The sequence below is a fragment of the Nannospalax galili genome, unplaced genomic scaffold, assembly GCF_000622305.1.
Source record: "Nannospalax galili isolate Female #2095 unplaced genomic scaffold, S.galili_v1.0 scaffold898, whole genome shotgun sequence".
NCBI lineage: Eukaryota > Metazoa > Chordata > Mammalia > Rodentia > Spalacidae > Nannospalax > Nannospalax galili.
Genome location: NW_008342399.1, coordinates 3219496 through 3241903, shown reverse-complemented (window position 1 = coordinate 3241903; position 22408 = coordinate 3219496). Strand labels below are relative to the sequence as shown.

Sequence of the window (22408 nt, the reverse complement as noted above, 5' to 3'; positions counted from 1 at the left end):
TTTATTTTGAATATTTTCCCCATGTTTCAAATTTTATGTACTAAAAAAGAATTTACTGTTAAAAAGTGTTCCCTTCCCACAGGTATATGGCATTACCAGTTTCTGGCTTACTTTTCTGGAAATATTTTATATGTGAACTAAGATAAACAGTTCCTGCCCTCTCCCCCACCCTCTTCTCTTTCTCATTATGTAGCACAGGTCAGTCTCGAACTTACAGAAGTCCTCCTGCCTCAGCCTCCCTAGTAGTGGTTATTACATACAGATGTCTCCTGTTTTAAACAAATAGCATGCTGGTCTCTTTCTGGCCTTTTTTTATTTTTAATTTTTGGTCTTTTTGAGACAGGGTGTCCCTATAGCCCCAGCTGGCCTGGAACTCACTATGTAGACCAGGCTGGCCTTGAACTCACAAAGATCTGCCTGCCTCTGAGTGCTAGGACTAAACGCATGTGCCACTACACCCAGCTTCTGTACTTTTATTAGAAAACAAAACAGCCCAGTATGTCTTAGAGGCCTTTGCATAACAATAAATATTCCTCTCTCTCTCTCTCTCTCTCTCTCTCTCTCTCTCTCTCTCTCTCTCTCATTCTTTCTTTACAAATTTCATTTTGAGATAACTGGAGATTCACATGCAGTTGTGAGATATAATACAGAAAAAAGTTCTGCCTACCTTTTATTCAGTTTCTCTTGGTGGTAACATTTTGCAAAACCATGTTCCAATAGTGACTTTGCTCCAGGCAAGGTACAGAACATCATCACTATGATGATCTTTTATGTCTACTTCTACTTCCTCTCCCTTCTTAACTTCTGGTAACCTGTTCATTAAGTTTGTTTTTTTAGAGATGTTACATAAATTGACAGTTAAGTTGTTTTTTTTTTTTTTTCACTAATCAGATAGTTTTTTAAATTAATTTATTTTTATTTTATGTGTATGAGTGTTTTGTATGTGAGTATACCACGTGCATACAATGCTTGCAGAGGCCAAAAGAGGGTGTCATATCCCCTGGAACTGGGGATACAGAAGGTTGTGAGCTGCCATATGGGTGCTGGGAACCAAACCTGGGTCCTCTACCAGAGTAGTCAGTGCTCTTAACTACTGAGCCATCTCTCCAATAATTTGTTGGGTTTTCTGGTTGTTTTTGAGATAAGGTTCCATTATGTAGCTTAGGTGATCTTCTAAAACTCACTATAAAGCACAGACTAGCCTGGAAATTGTGGCCCTCCTACTTGTGTCTCCAGTAACTTGGTTTTTGTTGTAGAATCATATTTCATAATATGAGTGTATCACAAGTTTTTTGTTTATTTATTTTTGTTTGTTTGTTTTGAGATACGATCTCATTTTATAGTCCTGGCTGGCCTGGAACTCATTATGTAGACCAGGCTAGCCAGGCTAGGAGTGGTGGTACAGGCTGGTAATCCCAACATTCAGGAGATTTTGAGGCAAGAAGATCATATGTTCAAGGCTGGCTTGAGCTCCATTAGTAAGACTTTGTCTCAGGGGAAAAAAATAAAATAAAACAACAGAACAAAAGCACACCAACACTTTTGGATATTTATCATTGAAAAATGAAAATTTGTGTTCCTATGTAGTCCTGTATTATGTTCATATGTAGCCCTGTATTTATGTTTACAGCACCTTTGTCTACAGTATTCAAAAACTGAAAACAGATGCAGGTGAATCTCTGAAATCAAGGCCAGCCTAGCCTACTAGCAAGTTCCAGGCCACCTGGGGCTATAGGGAGATCCTGTCTCAAAAAACAAAACAAAACAAAAAACAAGCTTGAAAACAACTGAAATATCCTTTAATGAATAAATGGATAAATAAAACTGTGATAGGCCTGGCATGGGCACACACTTTGAATCTCAGCAGAGGCAGGCCTAGCTCTATGATTATACATGGCTTTCTGTTACTAGGTTATACCATTTAGTAATGCTAGTTTTATATTACAGGTATTTATGTTGTTCCTAATTATGTGCCATTTCTGAAGGCAAAGTAATAGCTGTCTTATAAATGAGTCATTTTACACATTCATCTATAGACAAATAGAAATGCTTGGTCAAAAGGAATGGTGTTCTTTTGATAGGTACTACCTGATTAGTCTCAGTAGGGATCATGCCATTTCTCACATTACTGCTTACCAGTTGCCCCTCCCCAGCCTCCTAACACATTTTCTTGTTTGTTTGAGGTGAGGCTTTTGCTGTATAGCCTCTGCTGGCATTGAACTTGAGATCCAAGGGTTAAGATTGAGGAGTATACAGGACACTTCATGATCACATACTCTTTTTGCGGGGTGGGGGGGCGGTGTCTTTTTGAGACAGGGTCTCCTAGTAGCCCCAACTGGCCTGGAACTCCCAGAGATCCACCTGCCTCTGCCTCGCTCTGCTGGGATTAAAGGAGTGAACCACACGCCCAGCTTGAAAAACTTGTTTTGTTTTGTTTTTCTTTTTTCATATTAACCTGTAAAAGGTCTTATATTAAGGGAAAAGTACCTTTTGTGATACAAGTTGCATTTTTTTGTGTGTGTGCATGCCATAGTTACTTTAATTTTGTTTTATTTGTTTATTTGCTTGTTTGTTTGTTCAACTAGCCTGGAACTCACTATGTCTACCAGGCTGGCCTCCATCTCATACAGATCTGCCTGCCTCTGCTTCCTGAGTGCTGGGACCAAAGGTGTGTGCCACCATGCCTGGCATTGAACTTTGTATATTTTTGCTTTTGCCATGCAGATCATTTTTTAATTTTACATAGATAAATTTGTCAAAAAATTTTTTGGCTTCTGATTTTTGGGCCACTTAAAAACACAGCCCTCTCCTCTCAGTCTAGGACATGAAAATATTTTACTGTGGCTTGTTACAAGTAAGTTTTATTGTTGTTGTTGTTTTAATGTTTTTATTTAAGTCTGATTTATTTAGGATTTATTTTGGTAAGGTATATATAGGTCTAACTTCCCATCAAATGGGTGTATAGTCAGTAATCAATATGTATTGAATAGCTCAACTTGCCAAATTAAAAAAAAAAACTTTAAAAACAATATTTTAATTTATTCTTTGAAAATTTTATTCGTGTATACAATGTATCCTGATTATATCTGCTCCTCACTTTCCCCAACACCTCTCCACCCTAACTTTATGTCCTAATTTAAAAATTTTTTTATTTATAATGCACTGAGTCTAATTAGTTCTACCCATATGTACATGGGTGTAGGACCATCTAAAACTATAACCTTTGGGGGCTAGAGAAATGAACAGTGCTAAGAGCACTGGCTGCTCTTGCAGAGGACCCAGGTTCAGTTCCCAGCACCCATGTGGTAGCTTACATCCACCTGTAACTGCAGTTCTAGAGAATCTGATGCCTTCTTGTGATGTCCTGAGCCATCAGCACTCACATAGTGTACATAAACTTATGCAGGCACACACACACAGATAAGTGAAAAGTAAAAAAAAAAAAAAAAAAAAAAAAAATTAAAAATATATGTACTATAGCTGGGCATGGTGTCGCACACCTTTAATCACAGCACTTGGGAGGCAGAGGCAGGCGGATCTCTGTGAGTTCAAGACTAGCCTGGTCTAGTGACTTCCAGGTCAGCTGGGGCTACAGGGAGACCCTGTCTCAAAATATTAAAAAATATGTGTGTGTGTGTGTGTGTAACTTTTATCTGTTTTGTTGGCGTATGTATATGTTTCTGTGCCATTACTATGCTGTCTTAACTTTCTTTTCTTTTTCTTTTGGTACATCACCTCGCCTGGCTCTGTCGTAATTTTTGAGTTGATTTATAAGCATGCTGACCTTTGATTTATGAGGATCAGTTTATTCTTACTCTAGCAATTAAAATGTTTTAGTTACTCGTTTAACAGTGTTTAGTTTTGTATATTTAAATTTTTTCCTGTGGGAATTAGAGTGAAGCAGTGGGTCATGAGATACATTGTAATTTACTTAATTATGTCTAGTGTTATATATTTAGGTAAGTTGCATCTAATGTTTTTCCTCGTATGTTTTTCTTTGTGTGATGAGCATGTGTGTTTGTGCCTTCACATGTATGTGGCTGTTTATATGTATAGAGGCCTGAGGCTGACATCAGGCCTTCATGCTTGTGCAGCAAGTGCTTTAACTACAGAGCTATCTCTACAGCCCTTCCATTTTATTATGCTGCAAAAGTTTCCTTATTATTAAAATTCTTCCTGCATTTAGGATTAGTCCACCTTTACTTTTCATTCTGTGCCTGGGGTTGAGCCCAGGGTCTTTGGCTTGCAGGGCAAGCACTCTACCACTGAGCTTCACCCCCAGACCTCACTAACAACATGTAAATATTATATTGCAATTTTGTTTTGATTATCTTAGGTTTCTTCTGATCAGCCATCGCCAAAAGAAAAATGTAAAAATGAGCAAAAACAGGCATCTGAAGAGGAAGCAACCACAATCTCAGAGTATTTCTTTGGTGATATCTTCATTGAAGTGGATGAAACAGAATAAAACAATCTTGGGTTTTTCCTTTTTTCTTTTTTTTTTTTTTTTTTTTTTTTTTTAAGATTTCTAGAGTCAATGACATTAGCAAAGCAGTATTTAGAAAAAGCATCACTGCCTATCTTTCTTTAGGTCAATTTTGAGTATTTATTGAGCTTGATTTGAAGCTCCTATAATCATTGGAAAACATTTCTGAGGCTTCTTTCATTCTGATGGACTCAGCATTTTGGAAATACCAAGCAATTCAGAATGCTTTCTGAGACTGAAATAGGAACGCTTGTTTACATTGGACTCTTCCTGTGCCTAGCACACCTGGACTTTGGGAATACCGTGGAGAAGTATCTGTGTAAATCATCACGCCAGCATATTTGGAACTTGATTGTATTTAACAGTCAGTGAACTTTTGTAAATGTGGTTTGGTTTGCTTTGTTTCGTTTCTGTTTTCTTTTTGGAGGGATGATGAAGGCCTTTTCAATTGTTGTAAGTTCCTATGAGTACATGAAAGGAAATTGGAAAACTCCACTTTGGTATGGTAAGTTAAAACTTTAATATTATCAGCTGTCTGACTGAAAAATGTATTTTTCTAATCCATGATGATGTAACATTAGTTATAATTGAAGATCTAGTATTTAAACTTGCTATTTATAAAGATGGCACATCAAAAGAGATTATTTATTTTAATTTTTTTTTATTTAAAAGTATATCCAGTTTTAATTATTTTCACATAACAGATTGTGGGTAAAGAAAGCATTAACAAATATTTGTCTCTTTTTCCTCTTTAATTTAAAGATATTTTTAAAGGTCATGACTAAAAATGTTTAGATAATGTCTACGTTTTCAATATTTCTTTTTCTTATACTTTAGTGTGTTGAATTTGTACTGTGAATTTTTTGTTTTTCTTATTCTATGATCTCAGGATTTTCATTGGGAGGAAAAAATTCAACTTATGAGACACATTTTCATGTAAAACTGGAACTCCTTTACACACAGTTCTTTAAAAAAAAAAAAAAAACTTAGATTTTTTTCCCCCCTCATTAAATTCTTCTCAAGGATATATATGTAGGTCTTTAAACACAGAACATGATTTTGATGTTAAAAAACAGAAAATAAGATAGGAAGACTTTGTAAAGTCAATGATTGTCATCTTTATGAACTGAGATGTTTTTAATTTTGAGATTTGGCGATTTATAGAAATGTCTTATTTCTCTTAGCAGATCTTCCCTGGTTCAAATTAAGCTCTTTAAAGAGTAGATATATAAAATTGGTAGTTTGGGTTTAAAATGTTGGGATGGTTGCCATGCGAGGTGGCAGACACCTGTAATCCAGACCCCCAAGAGGCCAAGGTGGAGTTATTGCAAGCTTAATGCCAGCCTGGACTATTTAAAAAAAAAAAAAAAAAAAAAAAAAAAAAAAAAAAAAAAAGAGTGGATTTATTCAGTATTATTAGAAAAGCCTCATAGATGAATACATTAGCTCAGCAGTTGAATTTTTTTTTTTTTAAATATGTTTGAGATTGTAGACCAAGTAATCTTCGAGGCACCTGCTTGGCCTGCTGATTCATGTGAAAGCAGCCAGACCATGAGTGAGTGAAGAAATGAGGCTGCTTGTACTTTTAGTTTGACCCGTATCTTGGACTTTTTTCCTTTTTTCCTTTACGACTGGGTCTCATGAATGCCATGCTGGCCTTGAACTCCATTAGTAGCTGAGGATGTCCTTGAACTTCTTATCCTCCTTCCTCTACTCCCAAGTGCTGAGATTACAAGAGTGCACCACCATGCCCATTTTTGTGTGGTGCTGGGAATCCAACCCAGGACTTCATGCATGCCAGGCAAGCACTCTACCAAGTGAGCTACTTCCCCAGGACTTGAATGTAGTTTTCTTATCTGAAGGTGCTGATGTCTGTTAAGTATGAGTTATTTGTCACAGAAGTTGTGAAATGTGCCTAGGATTTTAAAGCTTGTTGAATGTATTATGAAATGATCACTATTTCAATTGGAAAAATATTTTTAAGTCTTGGTAATCTTGATCTTTGTATATTGAAAAATCAGAGGCCAGTTTTCAAGTTCCTACACAAAAGAGGATAGGATTCAGCACATATAACACTGATGCTCGTTGATTGGAACTTGCTATGAGAGCATTGCTCATTCATTGGACTGGAGTGCAATTAGTGATTTAACTTCTTTGTCATGAAGGAGGATCTATAAATTAGATGGAAACTCTAAGTATACATCTGTTTCATTTAATTGTCACAAAATCATTGGTGGTAAATCACACTGCTATTGCAATGCTGTTTGTAAATTTTAAAAATTTCATGTTCTTAAAAGGTTTTTTTCTTAATGTTAGTTGGGGTATTAGGTTACCATGACTAAACTATTATTTATCCCTGTATAATATTTATTTTTTTTAACCTTTGTCTCTTGTTCGCCTATAATAAACCATTTTATGGAAGATGTAATTTATTGTATAAAGAATGGAGGGGTATTTGTTTTGTAGAGAATCAAGTCAGTCAACAAATTGTCCTATTATTATGTCCTTAAAACAAATGTTGGAAAAAGAGAAACTTAACCATTGTACTTAGCTGGAAAGGTCTTTGATGATGTAAAGAAGATATTGCATAAAATTTATTTTATAAACCTTAAAGGAGATGTGATTAAAGGTCTTTATCTTTCTTCACTATACTTCCTGAACTCTTGCATCTTATCAAGTGGCCAATATTGTGATTTAAAAGTCTAAGTGTGATAAATGAATAAGGCACAGGTGAAAATATTAATATCTACTATTTACCATCATATTTCAAACGCAAGTGGCTGAGTACACTGCCTTGCTTGAAGAATTTTTTGACAAAAGCAATATGTTATTTGTAAATTTTCTTGTTCTAAAGAAAGCAGTTATGTTCTGTAGATAAATTATGTAAATAAAAGTTATTTTATATCATTTCTGTTTTGTTCTTTTCAAACAGAGATTTTTATGTCTAGTTGATGAGTTAGAGTTTTCAACTCTAGTCTGTACTTTCTTCTTTCTATACAAATAGAGTGTCACCAAGTATGGTAGTTCAAGCCTGTAATCAGAACCCACAAGGTGGAGGCAAGAGGATCATGAGTTCAGGGCTAGCCTGGGCTACATAGTCCCTATCTCAAAAAATATATATTTCATGTTCTTAAAAGCTCTTTTACTCTCCCTTTTCCAACACACATTTTGTTTCCTCTAAGGAAGGACAAATTGGAAACTTTAGTCCCAGAGATAATAGAGCACAGAATTTCTGAAGTGTTTGTTGGCAAAATATCAGTGCCCCCCCCCTTTTTTTAAACTATCTGGAAGTTTTGTTAGTATAGCTGTTTCTCCAGATGTGAGGTTTTTATCTTGGATCATGTCCCACCATCAGATATAAGACTATAACTGTGCTGTTTGGTCTGCTCACTTTTAGAGACATTGTGAAATAGTACAGAAGCCTAAAGAAAAATTTGTTTTTATTCTGCTTTAGTGGCATACACCCTTAATCCTAGCACTTGTGAGGCAGAAGCAAGCAGTTGAATTTCTGTGAGATTAAGGCCAGCCTGGTCAACATAGTGAGTTCCAGGTCAGCTGGGGCTAGGAAGACCCTGTCTCAAAAAAACAATTTTATTTTTTCTCTAATGGCATAGGCATTATTTACTATCTCATCCAGTATCCTACTTTTGAAAGCTTAGCTAGGTGTGTGGTGCTACATGCCTATAATCGTAGCTAGCACTTGGGAGGCTGAGACAGGAGGATTGTAAGTTTGAGGCCAGCCTGGGCTCCATAGCAAGATCCTGTCTCAACAGAACTAGGGCTGGAGTGCTGGGTGGGGCGTGTTGGGCCAGCCCCACCATTGCGCGGCCCCATAAAACAAAAAACAAAAAACAAAAGCAAAAACCCGAGTTTGGTTCCCAACACCTATATTAGGCAGCTCACAGCCACCTGTAACTCCAGCTCCAGGAGATCCAATGCCCCCTTCCAACCTCTGTGAGCAACTGCACTCTTGTAGTCTTAGCCCCACATAGTCACATGCATACACATAATTAAAAATAAAAATAAATCTTTAACAGTAAAACTAATAGGAAAAATTAATTTTCTGAGACACGCTGGCTTTAAACTCATTGGATAACGTGGAATAACCTTGAATTGCTGATCTTGCATCACCTCTCAAGTGCTGGGATTTTTAGGAAATGTTTTTCTTTGGGCCTCAATGCCAGGAATAAATGCTTTGAATTCAACAGATCTGGTTTGGGTTTTCTGCCTTTGCTTTTATCTTTGTATGACTTGTGTGATGTGTGAATCTTTAGGTTTTCTTCTGCATTACAAAACCATATTTAGGGTCAACTTGTAGCAAGGTAGAATGCTTAATGTCATATATTTTATGTGGCAAACTACTCTGGTTGCTAATATGCCCTCGTTTCCCCTTTGCTTAGATTTTAAAGTCCGTTACTTCTGGGGCTAGAAAGAGCTCAGTGGATAAGAGCACTTGCTGCACAAGTATGAGGACCAGAGTTTGGATCCCAGGGCTTGGACTGTCAGCCTATCTCCATGCTCAGTGGGAGACCCTGTCTCAAATAAGGCTGACAGTGACAGAGCAGGATTTGGGGCATTGTCCTGTGCTTCCATGTGTGACCCCCGAGGCCCCCCCCCCCATGCACATGTATCACACACATACATACAGAATGTATCGCTTCAAAATTAATATAGTGGACATTTTCATCCTATCGTGTTTGTGTGTGTGTATGTGTGTGTGTGTGTGTGCATTGTAATTGTAGGTGGAGCCCAGGGCCTTATGCATTCTAGGCAGGTACTCTACCACTGAGCCATGCACCATGCTCAGTACTATTTGTATGACTGATGGTGTTATCTCAAAAATTCATATTGAAACATTTTGCTTTGAGATGTGTCTCGTTATGTTGCCTAGGCTGGCCTCTTCATTCCTAGGTGGAAGGAAGCTTCCATATTCAACTTTGTAAGTTACTGGGACTCCAGCCTCATGCTACCAGCCAGGTGAAAATTTCCAGGGTAGGGCTGGAGAGATGGCTCAGCGATTAAGAGCACTGGCTGTTTTGCAGAAGACCCAGGTTCAAATCCCAGCACCAACATGGTAGCTAACAACTGTCTGTAACTCCAGTTCCAGGGGATCTGACAACCTCTTCTGTTCTCCAAGGACATTGCACAACACGGGTGCATTTACATGTGATCCACTTTTCATCTGAGGAGTCACCTGGATGGAAATAGGTACTGGCATAGACCCATTGAGTCCAGCCATTTGGTGGTGTCTCCTTGTGGATTGTGGTGAATTCTTTTGGGACTCTCAGACCTCCCTTGGTTTGGTTGATGGTCCTTTTTTTATTCTGAGCTGGTTGTTTAAGGATCCTACTTGGTAGATACCTTTTTGGTTTTGGTTTGCTTTCAAAGCTTTCTTTTTAAGAGAAATTTTGTTGATTCAAGAATTTCATAGAATGAATTTTGATTGTATTCAGACTTCCTCCCCCATCTCCACCCTCACCCCTCACTCTATGGCTCCACCCCACCCCCACCCCTACTTCATGTCTTCTATGAAAAACCCCATCCATCTTACATAACCCTCTGAGTTGGGTGCCGAAGGAATCATATCTCATTGGAGTGTTGGTGATCTATAATTTGTACATGGAGGTGTGCCAAAATAAGGGCCCACTCCCTTTCCTTTGTATGTGGCTTTGGGTCAGTATTTGCCCCAGTTTCTTGGAATGTAATTTTTACTCTTAATTTCTGTTTCTCTTACACACTGCTTAGGAATGTCAAATGGGGATTTCTCTTTTTCTCATTGGTCCAAACATTTGGTTTTCTTCATCAAAATCAGTTGTTCACAAGCCTTGCATGCAGGTTACACTCTTGACTCTTTCCAGGCCCCACTCACTGTGGACCAAGATGTTCTCCAACAGGTTGATTCCCCACAGGGTTTTACTGTAGGTAAAAGCAGGAGCTAGGTCCTCACAGCAGGCATAGGCAGCCAACCCAAGGTTCTCTGAGTGGCAGTTGGGGAGTTTGACAGCTTCACATGGCAGCTTTACACCAGTGTCCTCTAGTTCATTTTCTGAAATCTCTAGACTTCTTAGATTCCTAATGTTGTTGAGGACTGCAGCCAGGTTTCAACAGCCACTGGGTGATGATGATGGTCAGCCAATCATGGTTGCCACCAGGGCACCTGGGTGGCCAGGCTGGTACAGCTTCACTGCTGCATGTGGTCAGCCAAACTCCACCATTGTTCATGGGCAGCCGGGCTAGTGAGGCTCCACCGTCTTGGCTCCCCAGTTATTTTCCTTCTTACTTCCCAAGTTCTGACTTCAGAATTTTGGAATCAATATAGCAGCATCAAGAGTCTTAATAAAATGAAGAGGCCTGGAGTCATGTTTTAAGCCCTTATGCCAAGAGTGCCCATTGCTGTCAATGACTGCACCGCCATCTCGGCTCTCCAATTATTTTCTTTCTTGCCAAGTTCTGAGTTCAGAATTTTGAGATCAATTATAGAAGTACCTATGGTGAGGTAAATATTCATCTGTGTGATAAGGTCCTTCACAAGGCCCATCACTCACATTCAGTCTCTTAGGAGTCGTCATGCCCTGGATCCCAAGGCTGGCTGCCTGGGGCATGCTTCATTCCTATACCATCTTTTCTCTCAGCATCATCACTTAGAGCTGTCTTATAGTCCTTCTGGTATGTATCAGAACTCACACTGAACAATGAGTTTTGGGATGCAATGAGGATTTGTTTTTGTACCTGTCTTTCATGTCTTTGTCCACCAGTTGAACAAACACACACACAGTCTTTTTAAGTATTTGTTTTAAGGTATTTATTTATTTATTATTTATTTATTGCTTTGAAAGCATTTTGGTTTCAACATTCAGTTTGGCTTTTGGTTGCTTTCAGACCTCTGAAGGGAGGTTTGATTCTGACTGTCTGCTAAAACTTGCTAATAGTATTTTTCCCCCCTTTTTCTTTTTCCCTGGACACTTCTCCCATCTCTAATCTGAGGAATGGAGAAATGTTTCAAGAAAGCCCAACAGATATTTAATTTTCCAGTTGGTTGTAGGTTTGATTAGTATGCTCCTGCAACTTACAAATGTTAAAAAAAAAAGTAGAAATCTAACCAAAAGTAAGTTCCCCTCAATGGGAAATGTTTACTCACCTAAATTGGCTCATTTTTTTACACACTTAACTAGAAGTCCTAGGCAATAAAATTGAAAAATATCACAAATGGACAATTGGTTTTAAGTGAAATGTAAAGTCATCTCTAAAAGCAAAATAAATTATATAGTTGGTAATTTACAATATTAAGGGCTCATCAAAAATTACATATGAGTTAAAGGGAGATATTAAAATTAAGAAATTAAAAATTAAAGGTTATGTAAGAACTACAGATAAATTCTGAGACTAGTCCTCCAATCTCATCTCTCTGACCTTGCCCTTCATTCCTATGTCCTAACAGCAAAATCTATATGCAAATAGATTATGACCTGTTTCAAGATGAAGAACTACAACAACAGAGACAGAAAGAAGGAAAGAAAGAAAGAAACAGAGATTGAAAGAGAGAAAGAAAAGGAACAATTCTATGCTGTATTAAAAATTCCAATTTGTTGAGGCTGGAGAGATGGCTCAGCGTTAAGAACACTGGTTGTTCTTGCAGAAGACCCAGGGTAGAATCCCAGCACCCACATGGCAGCTAACAACTGTCCATAACACCAGTTCCAGGGGATCCGACAGCCTCTTCTGTCCTCCGCGAGCATTGCACAACATGCGTGCACTTACCTACATGCAGGTATAACACTCATACACATAAAAATAAAAATAATAAAATTTTTTAAAATTAAAAAAATTCCTATTTGTAAAGGCCACTTTTCTTTGGGAAGCCATACTCACTTGGATATATATCATATTTTTTCCACTTGAAGAGCTCTTTTGCTTTTAACTCTCATGCTTAAGCCTGCATTAAAATGTCCTGGTTTGCCCTGAGTGGAGATCTCTAAAACTTAGGAGAACTCCTTGGGCCTCTAAGGATGACCACGTGACGGCTACATCTCAGTCACTGCTGAACTTCCTGGGCGCTCCTGCTGAGATCCATCTTGAAGCATTACTGGTGATTTTTCTGACGGTCACTTGTATGATCAACCCTGCTAAGCATGGTTTGCGTGTTACTTCTAGTTCTTTTGCATGTTTTTCTGGCCAGAGACCCACTTGATAATTCCCTAGATCATCCATACTCTGGTACCTGGGTCAGATGCAACATACAGCTTTTTCTGGGGTACAGTATAAGAGCTGATCTCTGAGCCTAAGCCAGTCTCTTACCTCCAAGAGAGCAGCCTGAGACAAAATGAGATGACTGCTTCTCAAAGTAGCACATTCTGGATCGAAAGCAGTATGCTCAGAACAACTGCTTTTATAGTTTATTCCATATATATATTTGTACATTGAGTATATTCTCCCTATACTCTCCTACCATCCCCCAGCCCCATTAGTCCTGTGTCCCCTGGACAGTTCCATTTTTACACTTTATTCTTAACCTGATGTCTTAAAATATTTCCCAATTTATGTAATGCTAATAGCTTAGACAAGAGGAACTCTGCTGGTTTTGTATGTGAAGGCATCTCCCCCTCAGTTATTTAGCTCTTGAAAAGACAAAGCGATGTTAGTTCACATGGCAAACTTCAACTTCTCTTCTTTTAGGGTGCTAAGCCTTCCTCACATATATAAGCTTTCTACCTTCTCCCACTCTGGGTACATCTAGATTTCATGTAATTGTGTCATGTGTGTTTATGATAATTATTTTCATGTGTTGTTTGTGTAAAACATTTTTAAAAATATTTATTATTTTTATTTTATGTGTATGCATGTATTGCCTGCATATAGGTAAGTACACCTGTGTCTTGCGATGCCCATGGAAAACAGAACTGTCCGGATCCCCTGGAACTGGAGTTATGGACAGTTGTTAGCTCCCATGTGGGTGATGGGATTTGAACCCGGGTCTTCAGCAAGAATAGTCAGTATTCTTAACTGCTGAACCATCTCTCCAGCCCCTCAAAACATTTTTTAAAACAAATTGTGGCCACTTCAGGTTTTTTTTATTCTTTTTTATTGTGTGCTAAAATTATTAGTTTTATTTTTACTTTTGCCATGCCCTACTAAAATGCACATGTGCAGATTTATAAATGTATTTTACTGATGTATTTTGCCTTATAAATTTGGGTACTCTGAAAATCTTTAAAACAATATCTTTGGGTTTATTGTCTATTAAGTGTTTCATAAAACCTTAAAATGCTAATTGTTTACAAAGCATTCATTAGAATCATGAGATATGTATTAAACTATAAAACTGATTGTTAAATACATAGATTGTTATTAGGATTTCCTTCAAAAACATGTTCTAAATAAATGTATACTAATTTAAAAAAAATTTGGGGGACCTTTTTGAGATAGGGTCTCCCTGTAGCCCCAGCTGACCAGGAATTCACTATGTAAACCAGGCTGGCCTCGAATTCACAGAGATCCTCCTACCTCTGCCTCTGCCTCCCGAGTGCTGGGACTAAAGGCATGCACCACCATACCCAGCTTACTACTAATTAAATTTTTATTTCAATTGTGTAATAGAGATAACGATCATTTCTTTTTTTTCAAAATATTCTTAATATGAAATTGTTAAAGGTAAGTTTTTTATTTATTGAGACTACACTACATGTAAAACAATGGATATATGTTTGCTAAAGATCTTTGTGTTAAATTTCCTTTTTACAATGAGGATTACAGAATACATAATCTAACAAAAAATGATTGCAAGATCTTGGCTGCTAAAAAAAACCTATCTTACATATGACTGCTTGTGTGTGCACTGTTTACATGAGCTTATGCTTTTTAAAAAATAATTTACTTGGTATCAAACTGACTTATAAGAGCTCATGTAAGCTGGAGTTGTTAAATTAGTTCAGCTTCTTTTGGGCTCATAATAAAACTAAATTTAAGGCACGTTGTCCCAACTGTAAAAAATTAAGTTACCTTGGCCACATGTCCAGTATGCCAATTAAAGGGTAAGAATAATGGCAAAGGACAAAGAAGATATTAAACCAATGGGGCCACTTTGGCAAAACAAGTAGAAGTGACTAATTATCCTAGATCTTCTATGAGAGAATTAACATCAGTTTTCAAGTTTAAATATTTAAAGACTCCTTTTTAAAAAACACAAGATATACTTGATTATACAATTCTGGTGAAGATATTATCGCCTTGATCCTTGTCTTTGTTGTGGTTGTATCATGTGGTTCCTGTTGCTTGAGAAGATAAGTTAATTTTAAAAGATGATTACACTTGTTCCAGAATGCAATTTTTCCTATGGATAATTGCTTTCCTGAGATGCTAAACTCTTTATTCCAAATATTAAGAAGATAGCTTATCTCTGTGCTTTTAGATATATTTTGTATATATCATATCTATATGAATATAAACATTTTAAAGATTTTAAGGACACTCTTGAACACTACTGCCACTTTAAACAGGTTTGTCAAGGTCCAAATCATTACCAAACACAAGTAAAACCAACTCTAAATATTTACAAAGAAAAACGGTCATTTAAAAAACCTGCTTCAAAGTCAGGCGAGATGGCACATGCCTTTAACCCCAGCACTCGGGAGGCAGAGGCAGGTGGATCTCTGTGAGTTCAAGGCCACCCTGGTCTACATAGTGAGTTCCAGGACAGCTGGGGCTGCAGGGAGACCCTGTCTCAAAAAGACCACAACCCCCCCCAAAAAAACCCAAAAAACCCTGCTTCAAGGCTTACAAAGACATCTTAAAGTTTATAGATAATGTGTTATATTATAATAATATATTTGAGGTAGGACAAGGCTGAGATCTTAGCAGACAGCCTGAGAGGGTGGGTTCCAACCTCCATCAGTGTAACATCTGTGATCTCAGTAGACCACCAGAGAGTACAGGTTCTGACCTCCCTTTGGCATAGGGGCTGAGAATGCAGGGGACTGCCTGAGAGCATCCAGATCCTGCCTTCACGTGGTGATAAAAGAGTTATGCAATTTGGGAGTCTTTTTAAAAAATTTTATTTATTATTTTAATTTTATGTGTATGTGTGTAATGCCTGCATGTAGGTAAGTGCCTTTTAGAGAGACTCACTGAAAGGGTGCGCTAATTGCCTCACCCTGCATCCCTGTTCAACATGGAAGAAGCCAGAGTGGTCTGCATCCCGATTTCCTACCTGCAAGTTTGGTAACCTCTTCAGAGGATGGTATAAGAATAAGAAGTAGGAATTGGCTAGGCAGGTAGGGTTTTAAAAAAAAAAAAAAAGGCCCAAAGAAAAATTGCCAGTTTCTTGGCTAAAAGTCAAAATGTCCTTGGGACTGTTAGCAATATACTTTTCCAAAGGTCAAATATGTCAAAAGTATTTGGGAGCTTTTATCTAACCCTTAAAAAGATTTTAGGGTTACCTATTCAGAGGGGGTAATGTTAGAGTAGCAAAAAGCCCCATAAAGAAATAAAAAGAAGGAGAAAGAGTACATGAAATTATCAGAAAAAAGTGATAGATATGGGAGGAGTTGGAGGGGAGGGAGTGGGCATGGATTTGATCAAAACACCTTATATACATGTATGAAATACTCAAAAATTATTTAAAAAATACATTTGAGATCATTTTTCATCTCTGTCTAATTTTAAAGAAAAAATAGTTTAGGTAAATACTTGTTAAGTGATTAGCATACTTATTACAAAAGTCAACGTGGCTAAGAATAAATAAATACAGTCAAAACTGCCAAAATTTTATCTTATGGATGCCTAAAACCCTAAGGAGAAATAAATACTTTTAAAGAAAAATAATTTCAGAGGCACCCACATAGCAACTAACAACGATCTGTAACTCCAGGTTCAGGGGATCTGACGCTCTCTTCTGACCTCCTCATACATTGTATAACACTTACATATACTCATACACATAAAATCAAAATGATAAATAAAATATTTTTAAAAAGTCAACGTGCTTGTTATAATGACCTGTCTTTAACAAATAGTTTACATTGGTTAAAAAAAAGACTATTAATGTTTTACCTGTATTTATTGCTGTTAGATATTTACGATACCATGTATATGTTTCCTATATTTTAGATATAACTTCCTGGATTTTCGTTTAAAATTATCTTATTAAAATGTTCTCTAAATTTTATATATGTATTAAAGCCTATTGAAAATTATACTTAAATATTTCTGCATGAATCTATGTGTATAGCTGAAGGCCATATAACAAGAAACAGTTCCAGACAGGAGAAACCTCCTTTTGAGTATTTGGCCAGGATAGTCTAAGAAACTCCTAAAATTACACAGGCCCTTGATTGCCTCCCAGAACTTGAAAGTAAGGGCTTATTACTGAAGACAGGACATACTTCAGACACAGGGCTTGGAGCAGTGGGGCTGGAACTGACCTGGAAGTCACCTCCTGAAAGCTAGCTTTCATAGTTTTGGAGACACTATATAAACTGCTAAGGGAGAACATCAATCAGTGGTCCAACTCCAGCTTTAACACCTAATAACCACAACAATGACTGGCACAGCAAACTATATTGTGCCAGTAGTGGCACTTTTATCTTGGGGTAATCGACAGCTGCGTAACTGGCATTAAGGCTGCTGAATGGGAGGCAACACATGTGTGGTACTAGAAACATAGCCAAATACATATGGCCGGAGAGGTCATAAGTCTTAAAGAAAACCCTAAGGTTGTCATATCCCCCAGACAAATGTAACTTTTTACTATGTGCTAAATATGGATCTTTATATTTACAGACAAGTATGCTAGTCACCACTCATCAAAGAAGCTTCTTTTGCGACAGATAACTATTATAGTGTTCCGCAACTGGTCACACACAGAGATTGTCTGTGAAATGCCCAACCCTAAGTGACACATCTGCAATGGGACCGCTACACCTGAGGCTTACGAAACAAGGGGTAGAGAGAATACTAATGCATTTCCCAACTCTCATCAACAAAACTCCTTTATCCAAAAGAGGGCAATGATTAAAAGAGGCCACAAGCGGCCAAAGTATAGATGATAAGCATCTGCAGAGTGTGGGCCCTCAGACAGGAGTCCTGCATTAAACTTCACCTACCCAGGACTCAGGGACCATTGCAGAAGAGGAGATGGAAAGGTTGTAAGAGCCAGTGGAGGTGATGCATGCCCATACGAAAACTGTCTTACAGGCTCCTGTGACCTTGCTCATATGAACCTGCAGCAATGGTGTCAGTATGCACAAGACTCATGCAAACTCAAATAGAGAACTAGGGAAGTGGATAGCAGGCCCCAGTCTTGGCTGAAGTACTATTGGTAGCTGATTACTGCATTTGAGGTTTCTCTTTTTGCTGTGTCCACCTACTTAACGTTTCCACCAATGTATTTGAAAAGTATCTTGATGTAAAACTTTTCTTTGTTCTGTTACTATAAAAATTTCATGAAACTGCTTCTACCCTGGCACATAACATGGAATTTGGGGTAACCTGAATCTGTGTTCCTGGGCCATGGTCACTCCCATCTAGCTCCAGAATAAACTCTTATCCCTTTGAGATGAGAGTTGTGCTTTTGCTATGATTCAGTGAATTCCTGTTGACTCACTTGCCCCAGAAGTGCTCAGTTCTCCTTTTTTTTTCACTAACCCTCTCCAAACCAGGCAGAGTTCACAGTGTGTCTGCATGCAGTGCTTTGCTAAGGAACAACCTTCCCCCACAATTTTTTTTTTTTTTTAAGGCATGGCGTCATTTAGCTCAGGTGAACTTCTGTTCTTCCTGCATCCACTTCTGGAGTGCTGAGATTACAGGCGCGCAACACCACGCTCGGCTTTTCATCTATATAGGAGTGTGTTCTTTTGATATTAGGCCTAACCAATCCGGCTCTTATTATGTCATCATTTGTGTTATTCTCTTAAAACAGCCTCTTAGTCCCAGGACATCGTGGACCCTAGCTCTAGCCTCAACTGAGGCTTTCTTATTTTCCCTCAGTCTTCACTCTGCCCTGCTAAGCAACCATGCAGTAGTAGGTGGTGTTATGTATTTGAATGAAAAAAAAAAAACAACTAAATTCAAGACTCTTCGTATAGTGTTTTTAATTCTTATGGGTGTGTTGAGGGTCTCTTACTGAAGATTCCAACGCTGTTGTCCACAGTCTCTTATTCTAATGGTCAGAGGTGCTTAAGCTCTTCAATGCAGAACTGGAGGCTTGGGGTGCTGCCTGCACGCCTGACAGATGCGCTTCACCTGCGCTGTGCGAGCAGCCACTGTCCTGATGGTCGTGAGTGCCAACCAGAACACAAAATCCTGTGGCTCTTTCAACGCAGCACGGCTCCGGGGCTCGCGAGGGGATGGGGCCTCGCGGAGCGGCTCTTTTGTCCCTCATTGGCTGGGTCGGGAGGCGTGGCGCGCCGTGATAACTAATGGGAAACGGCTCTCGCAGGCACGTGTGCCGGGCTGGCCCGGGAACCTGCAGGCCTGGGCCGCTGCTGCAGGGACCCGAGAGGAGCAGCTGTCTGGGGGCTGCAGATCTGCTGAAGAGAGAACCAGCTTTGGGCTGGCGCCGGCCGTCCTAACTATCCTCGCTCGCTCGGTGAACGCGCCGCCATGTGGGCCGCGCTTAGGTCTGCTCTGCGGCCCTGCGCCCGCGCCACTGTCCCCCGGCCTCGCGCCTACCACGGAGACTCGGTGGCCACGCTGGGCACCCAGCCGGATTCGGGCTCCTCCACCTACCAGGTAGGCTGCAGGGGCGTGCAGTTGGCCTGTGCACCCAGCTGGCCGGGTGTCACCACCGGCTGGAGGGTGGGCACGCGTGGACCGCTGCTGCAGTGTTCCCTCCAGCTCCAGATTCTTTTCTCTGACGCACAAAGGGTGAAGTAAAGTTTGCCGAAGAAAATCGTTCCCGTGAGATTTTAATTCACTTTTAGAACTGCCTTTTTATGTCTCTGAAGTCAGAACCTGATTCAGAATTGTCACCCGGGAAGCTTAAGTATGCAGCCGCCTGAGCCGGCTGTGCATGGTCTGGGTCTCTAAAGTGGGGTTCTTCGTGGGGGGATGTTGTTGCCACTTTCGAGAACCACCGGCCTAGCACAGCAGACACTGGACTGTGTTTACAATGCTTTAAAGTTCTTTTTACAGAAATGCATATTCCATTGTATTTTTAAATATCTTTTCTAGGAATTAGGAGGTTTTACCAGGTAAAGAAACGACTCAGAACTTGTGAAATATTAAGAGTATGAAAATTTAAATCTGTTCAGTGGTTTCCAAGCTTATGTAGATAACATCTGAATTGTGCAAAGGACCTGCAAGTATTGGGGAGAAGTTAACTCAGAAACCTGTAAGTTGTCTAGGTACTCTTTAAGTATTTGCTATGAATACCAATACAGGAGGGCCTTGCACGCAAAAGCCACATTTAGATCTCATTTTGCAAACCATCCTTAAAATACTTAAGTAGAGAAGTGGCATGAGCCTGTGGATTTGGAGAAGAGACCGAAGTTAAGCAGTGGTAAGAAAAACTGACCTTTCAGGTAATGAGAGGTCAGAGTTCTGACTGCATCTGGGCATCTGAGAGTTGGGGGAGTTGAGGATGGAGGGGGAGGAGAGGAAATGAGTGGCAGAGAATGTATTTGGTGATGGTTTTGTTTGAATCATCTATGTTAGGATGTCCTTAATCTTTTTTTTTTTTTTTTTTTTTGAGACAGAGTCTCACTATGTAGCACTAGAACTTGCTGTGTAACCAAACTGACCTTGAACTCACAAAGGTCTGCCTGCCTCTGCACACTAAGTGCTAGGCTTAATGGCATGTACTACCATTTATCTTAAGTGGCTTTATTTACTTATGATTGTCATATCAGAGAACACTTCATTCTTTTGGTTACTGTTTGCATAGAATATCTTTTTCCATTTTTTTCACTTCTAACTTCTGTGCATCCTTAGATATAAAGTGAGTCTTTATAGTGTAGATGAGTTTTTTTTTACATAGTTTCACCACATAGTCTAGATAGACCTCAGATTTTCATTTCTCCTGCTTTAGCTTCCTGAGTACTAAAGTTATTAGATATGTGCCACCTCACCCAGCTCTGGATCTTATATTTTAAATTTTATTTCATTCTTTAACCTAATTTTTGTGAGAGGCAACATGCTGCCCAGATGGGCCCTGAACTCCTAGGCTCAAGTGATCCTTCTGCCTTAGCCTCTTGAGCTAGGACTGCATACATAGGTGGTCACACCTGGCATAACAATGTATTTAGAATTAATGCATATAGAAACTCTTATCCTTTTCAGCTCTACCAAATTAGTTATGCTATTGATGTCACAGATTACAGCTTCATATACTGTTTTATGTACTCATTAACATAGATTTATAATTTTTATGCATTTGCATTTTAAATCCTATAGATAATAAAATAGAAATGCGGGACATGGTCGTGCACACCTTTAATCCCAGCACTTGGGAGGCAGAGGCAGGCGGATTTCTGTGAGTTCGAGGCCAGCCTGGTCTACATAGGGAGTTCTAGGCTAGCTGGGATTACAGGGAAACCCTGTCTCAAAAAGACCAAAAAATAAAAATATACAAAATTGCCAGGTGTGGTGGCACAGGCCTTTAATCCCAGCACTAGGGAGGCAGATCTCTGTGAGTTCAAGGCCAGCCTGGTCTACATAGTGAGTTCCAGGCCAGCTGGGGCTACAGGGAGACCCTGTCTCAAAAAGACCAAAAATAAATAAATAAATAAATAAATAAATAAATAAATAAATAAAATTTAAAAAAATATATAAAAGAACTACAAACCAACATTAAAACAATATTGGTTTTTATATTGGCTTAGATATTTACATTTGTTGGAAATCTTTATGTCTTTATGTGATTTTGAATTACTGTCTGTAGTTCATTCTAACCCAAAGATTTTGGAACTCACAGAGACCCGCCTACCTCTGCCTCCTGAGTGCTGGAATTAAAGGTGTGTACCACCACACCCGGCCCAGTAGCATTTTTATAGAACTGTTCTAGTGATAGTGAGTTTAATTCCTTCAGCTTTTGTTTATTCCAACATATCCTAATATCTCCCTTTGTGTGTGTGTGTGTGTGTGTGTGTGTGTGTGTGTGTGTGTGTGTGTGTTTGAGACAGGGTCTCCTTGTAGCACCTACTGTCCTGGAACTCACTATGTAGACCAGGCTGGCCTTGAACTCACAAAGATCTGCCTGCCTCTGCCTCCCAAGTGCTGGGATTAAAGGTGTGCTCCACCACACCCGGCCCTCTCCCTTTCTTTTTAAAAACAAAAGCAAAAACATGGTCTCACTAGTAGCACCGGCTGGCTTGGAACTTTCCATGTAGTCTAGACTGGCCTTGAACTCACTAAGATCCATGTGTCTCTGCTTCCCAATCTCCCTTATTTTTGAAGAACAGTTTTCCTGGCAGTAGAATTCCCTGACAATTTTATTTTTCCTTAATAACTGAGGTCTTGTGAAGTGGCTCAGGCTGGCTCTGAACTCCTGGCTGAAGCCGTTCTTCTCATCCTCCTGATATCTAGGACTACAGGTGCACACCACTGCATTTAACAACAGCTTTTCTCTTTTTCATTTTTCTTTCAGTACATTAAATAGATCACCACATTCCTTTCAGGCCTCCAAGATTCCTGCTGAGAAATCGATTGATAATAATCTCACTGATGATCTCTTCTATGTGATGAGTCTTACCATTGTAAAGATTCCTTCTTCGTCTTTATTTTCAGCAGTTTGATCCTAATGTTTTGGTGTGAGCCTCTTTGAATTTATCCTTCTTGAAATTTGTTGAGATTATTGGATTTATACATTCAGATCTTTTATCAAATTTAAGAAAATTTCAGCCATTATTTCTGTTAGGGTTCCAAATAGCAGCCCCCCCCTCCCCAACAGGGACCTACAAACTCTGCTGAGAAGCAGCCTGCCTTTCCTCT

The 22408-nt window shown here is 39.0% G+C and overlaps 2 protein-coding genes and 1 non-coding gene across 4 annotated transcripts in view; 2 read left to right on the top strand and 1 right to left on the bottom strand.

The window, feature by feature from the left end:
• Bdp1 (B double prime 1, subunit of RNA polymerase III transcription initiation factor IIIB) overlaps positions 1-5381 on the top strand; it is a 117541-nt gene extending 112160 nt beyond the window's left edge. For both annotated transcript variants that reach the window (XM_008838483.3, XM_008838482.3), the window contains exon 39: positions 4337-5381. In XM_008838483.3, the coding sequence (XP_008836705.1) occupies positions 4337-4468 (132 nt within the window). In that variant the 3' untranslated portion in view covers positions 4469-5381. The remainder of the gene's footprint in view (positions 1-4336) is intronic.
• A 5758-nt stretch (positions 5382-11139) lies between these two features.
• LOC115071319 lies at positions 11140-11263 on the bottom strand. Its single transcript, XR_003850411.1, has one exon. It is a non-coding gene; the product is annotated as a small nucleolar RNA SNORA40 (small nucleolar RNA).
• Positions 11264-18931: 7668 nt separating this feature from the next.
• Mccc2 (methylcrotonoyl-CoA carboxylase 2) overlaps positions 18932-22408 on the top strand; it is an 82440-nt gene continuing 78963 nt past the window's right edge. Inside the window, exon 1 of the mRNA XM_008838481.3 lies at positions 18932-19210. Within this exon, the coding sequence (XP_008836703.1) occupies positions 19082-19210 (129 nt within the window). The 5' untranslated portion in view covers positions 18932-19081. The remainder of the gene's footprint in view (positions 19211-22408) is intronic.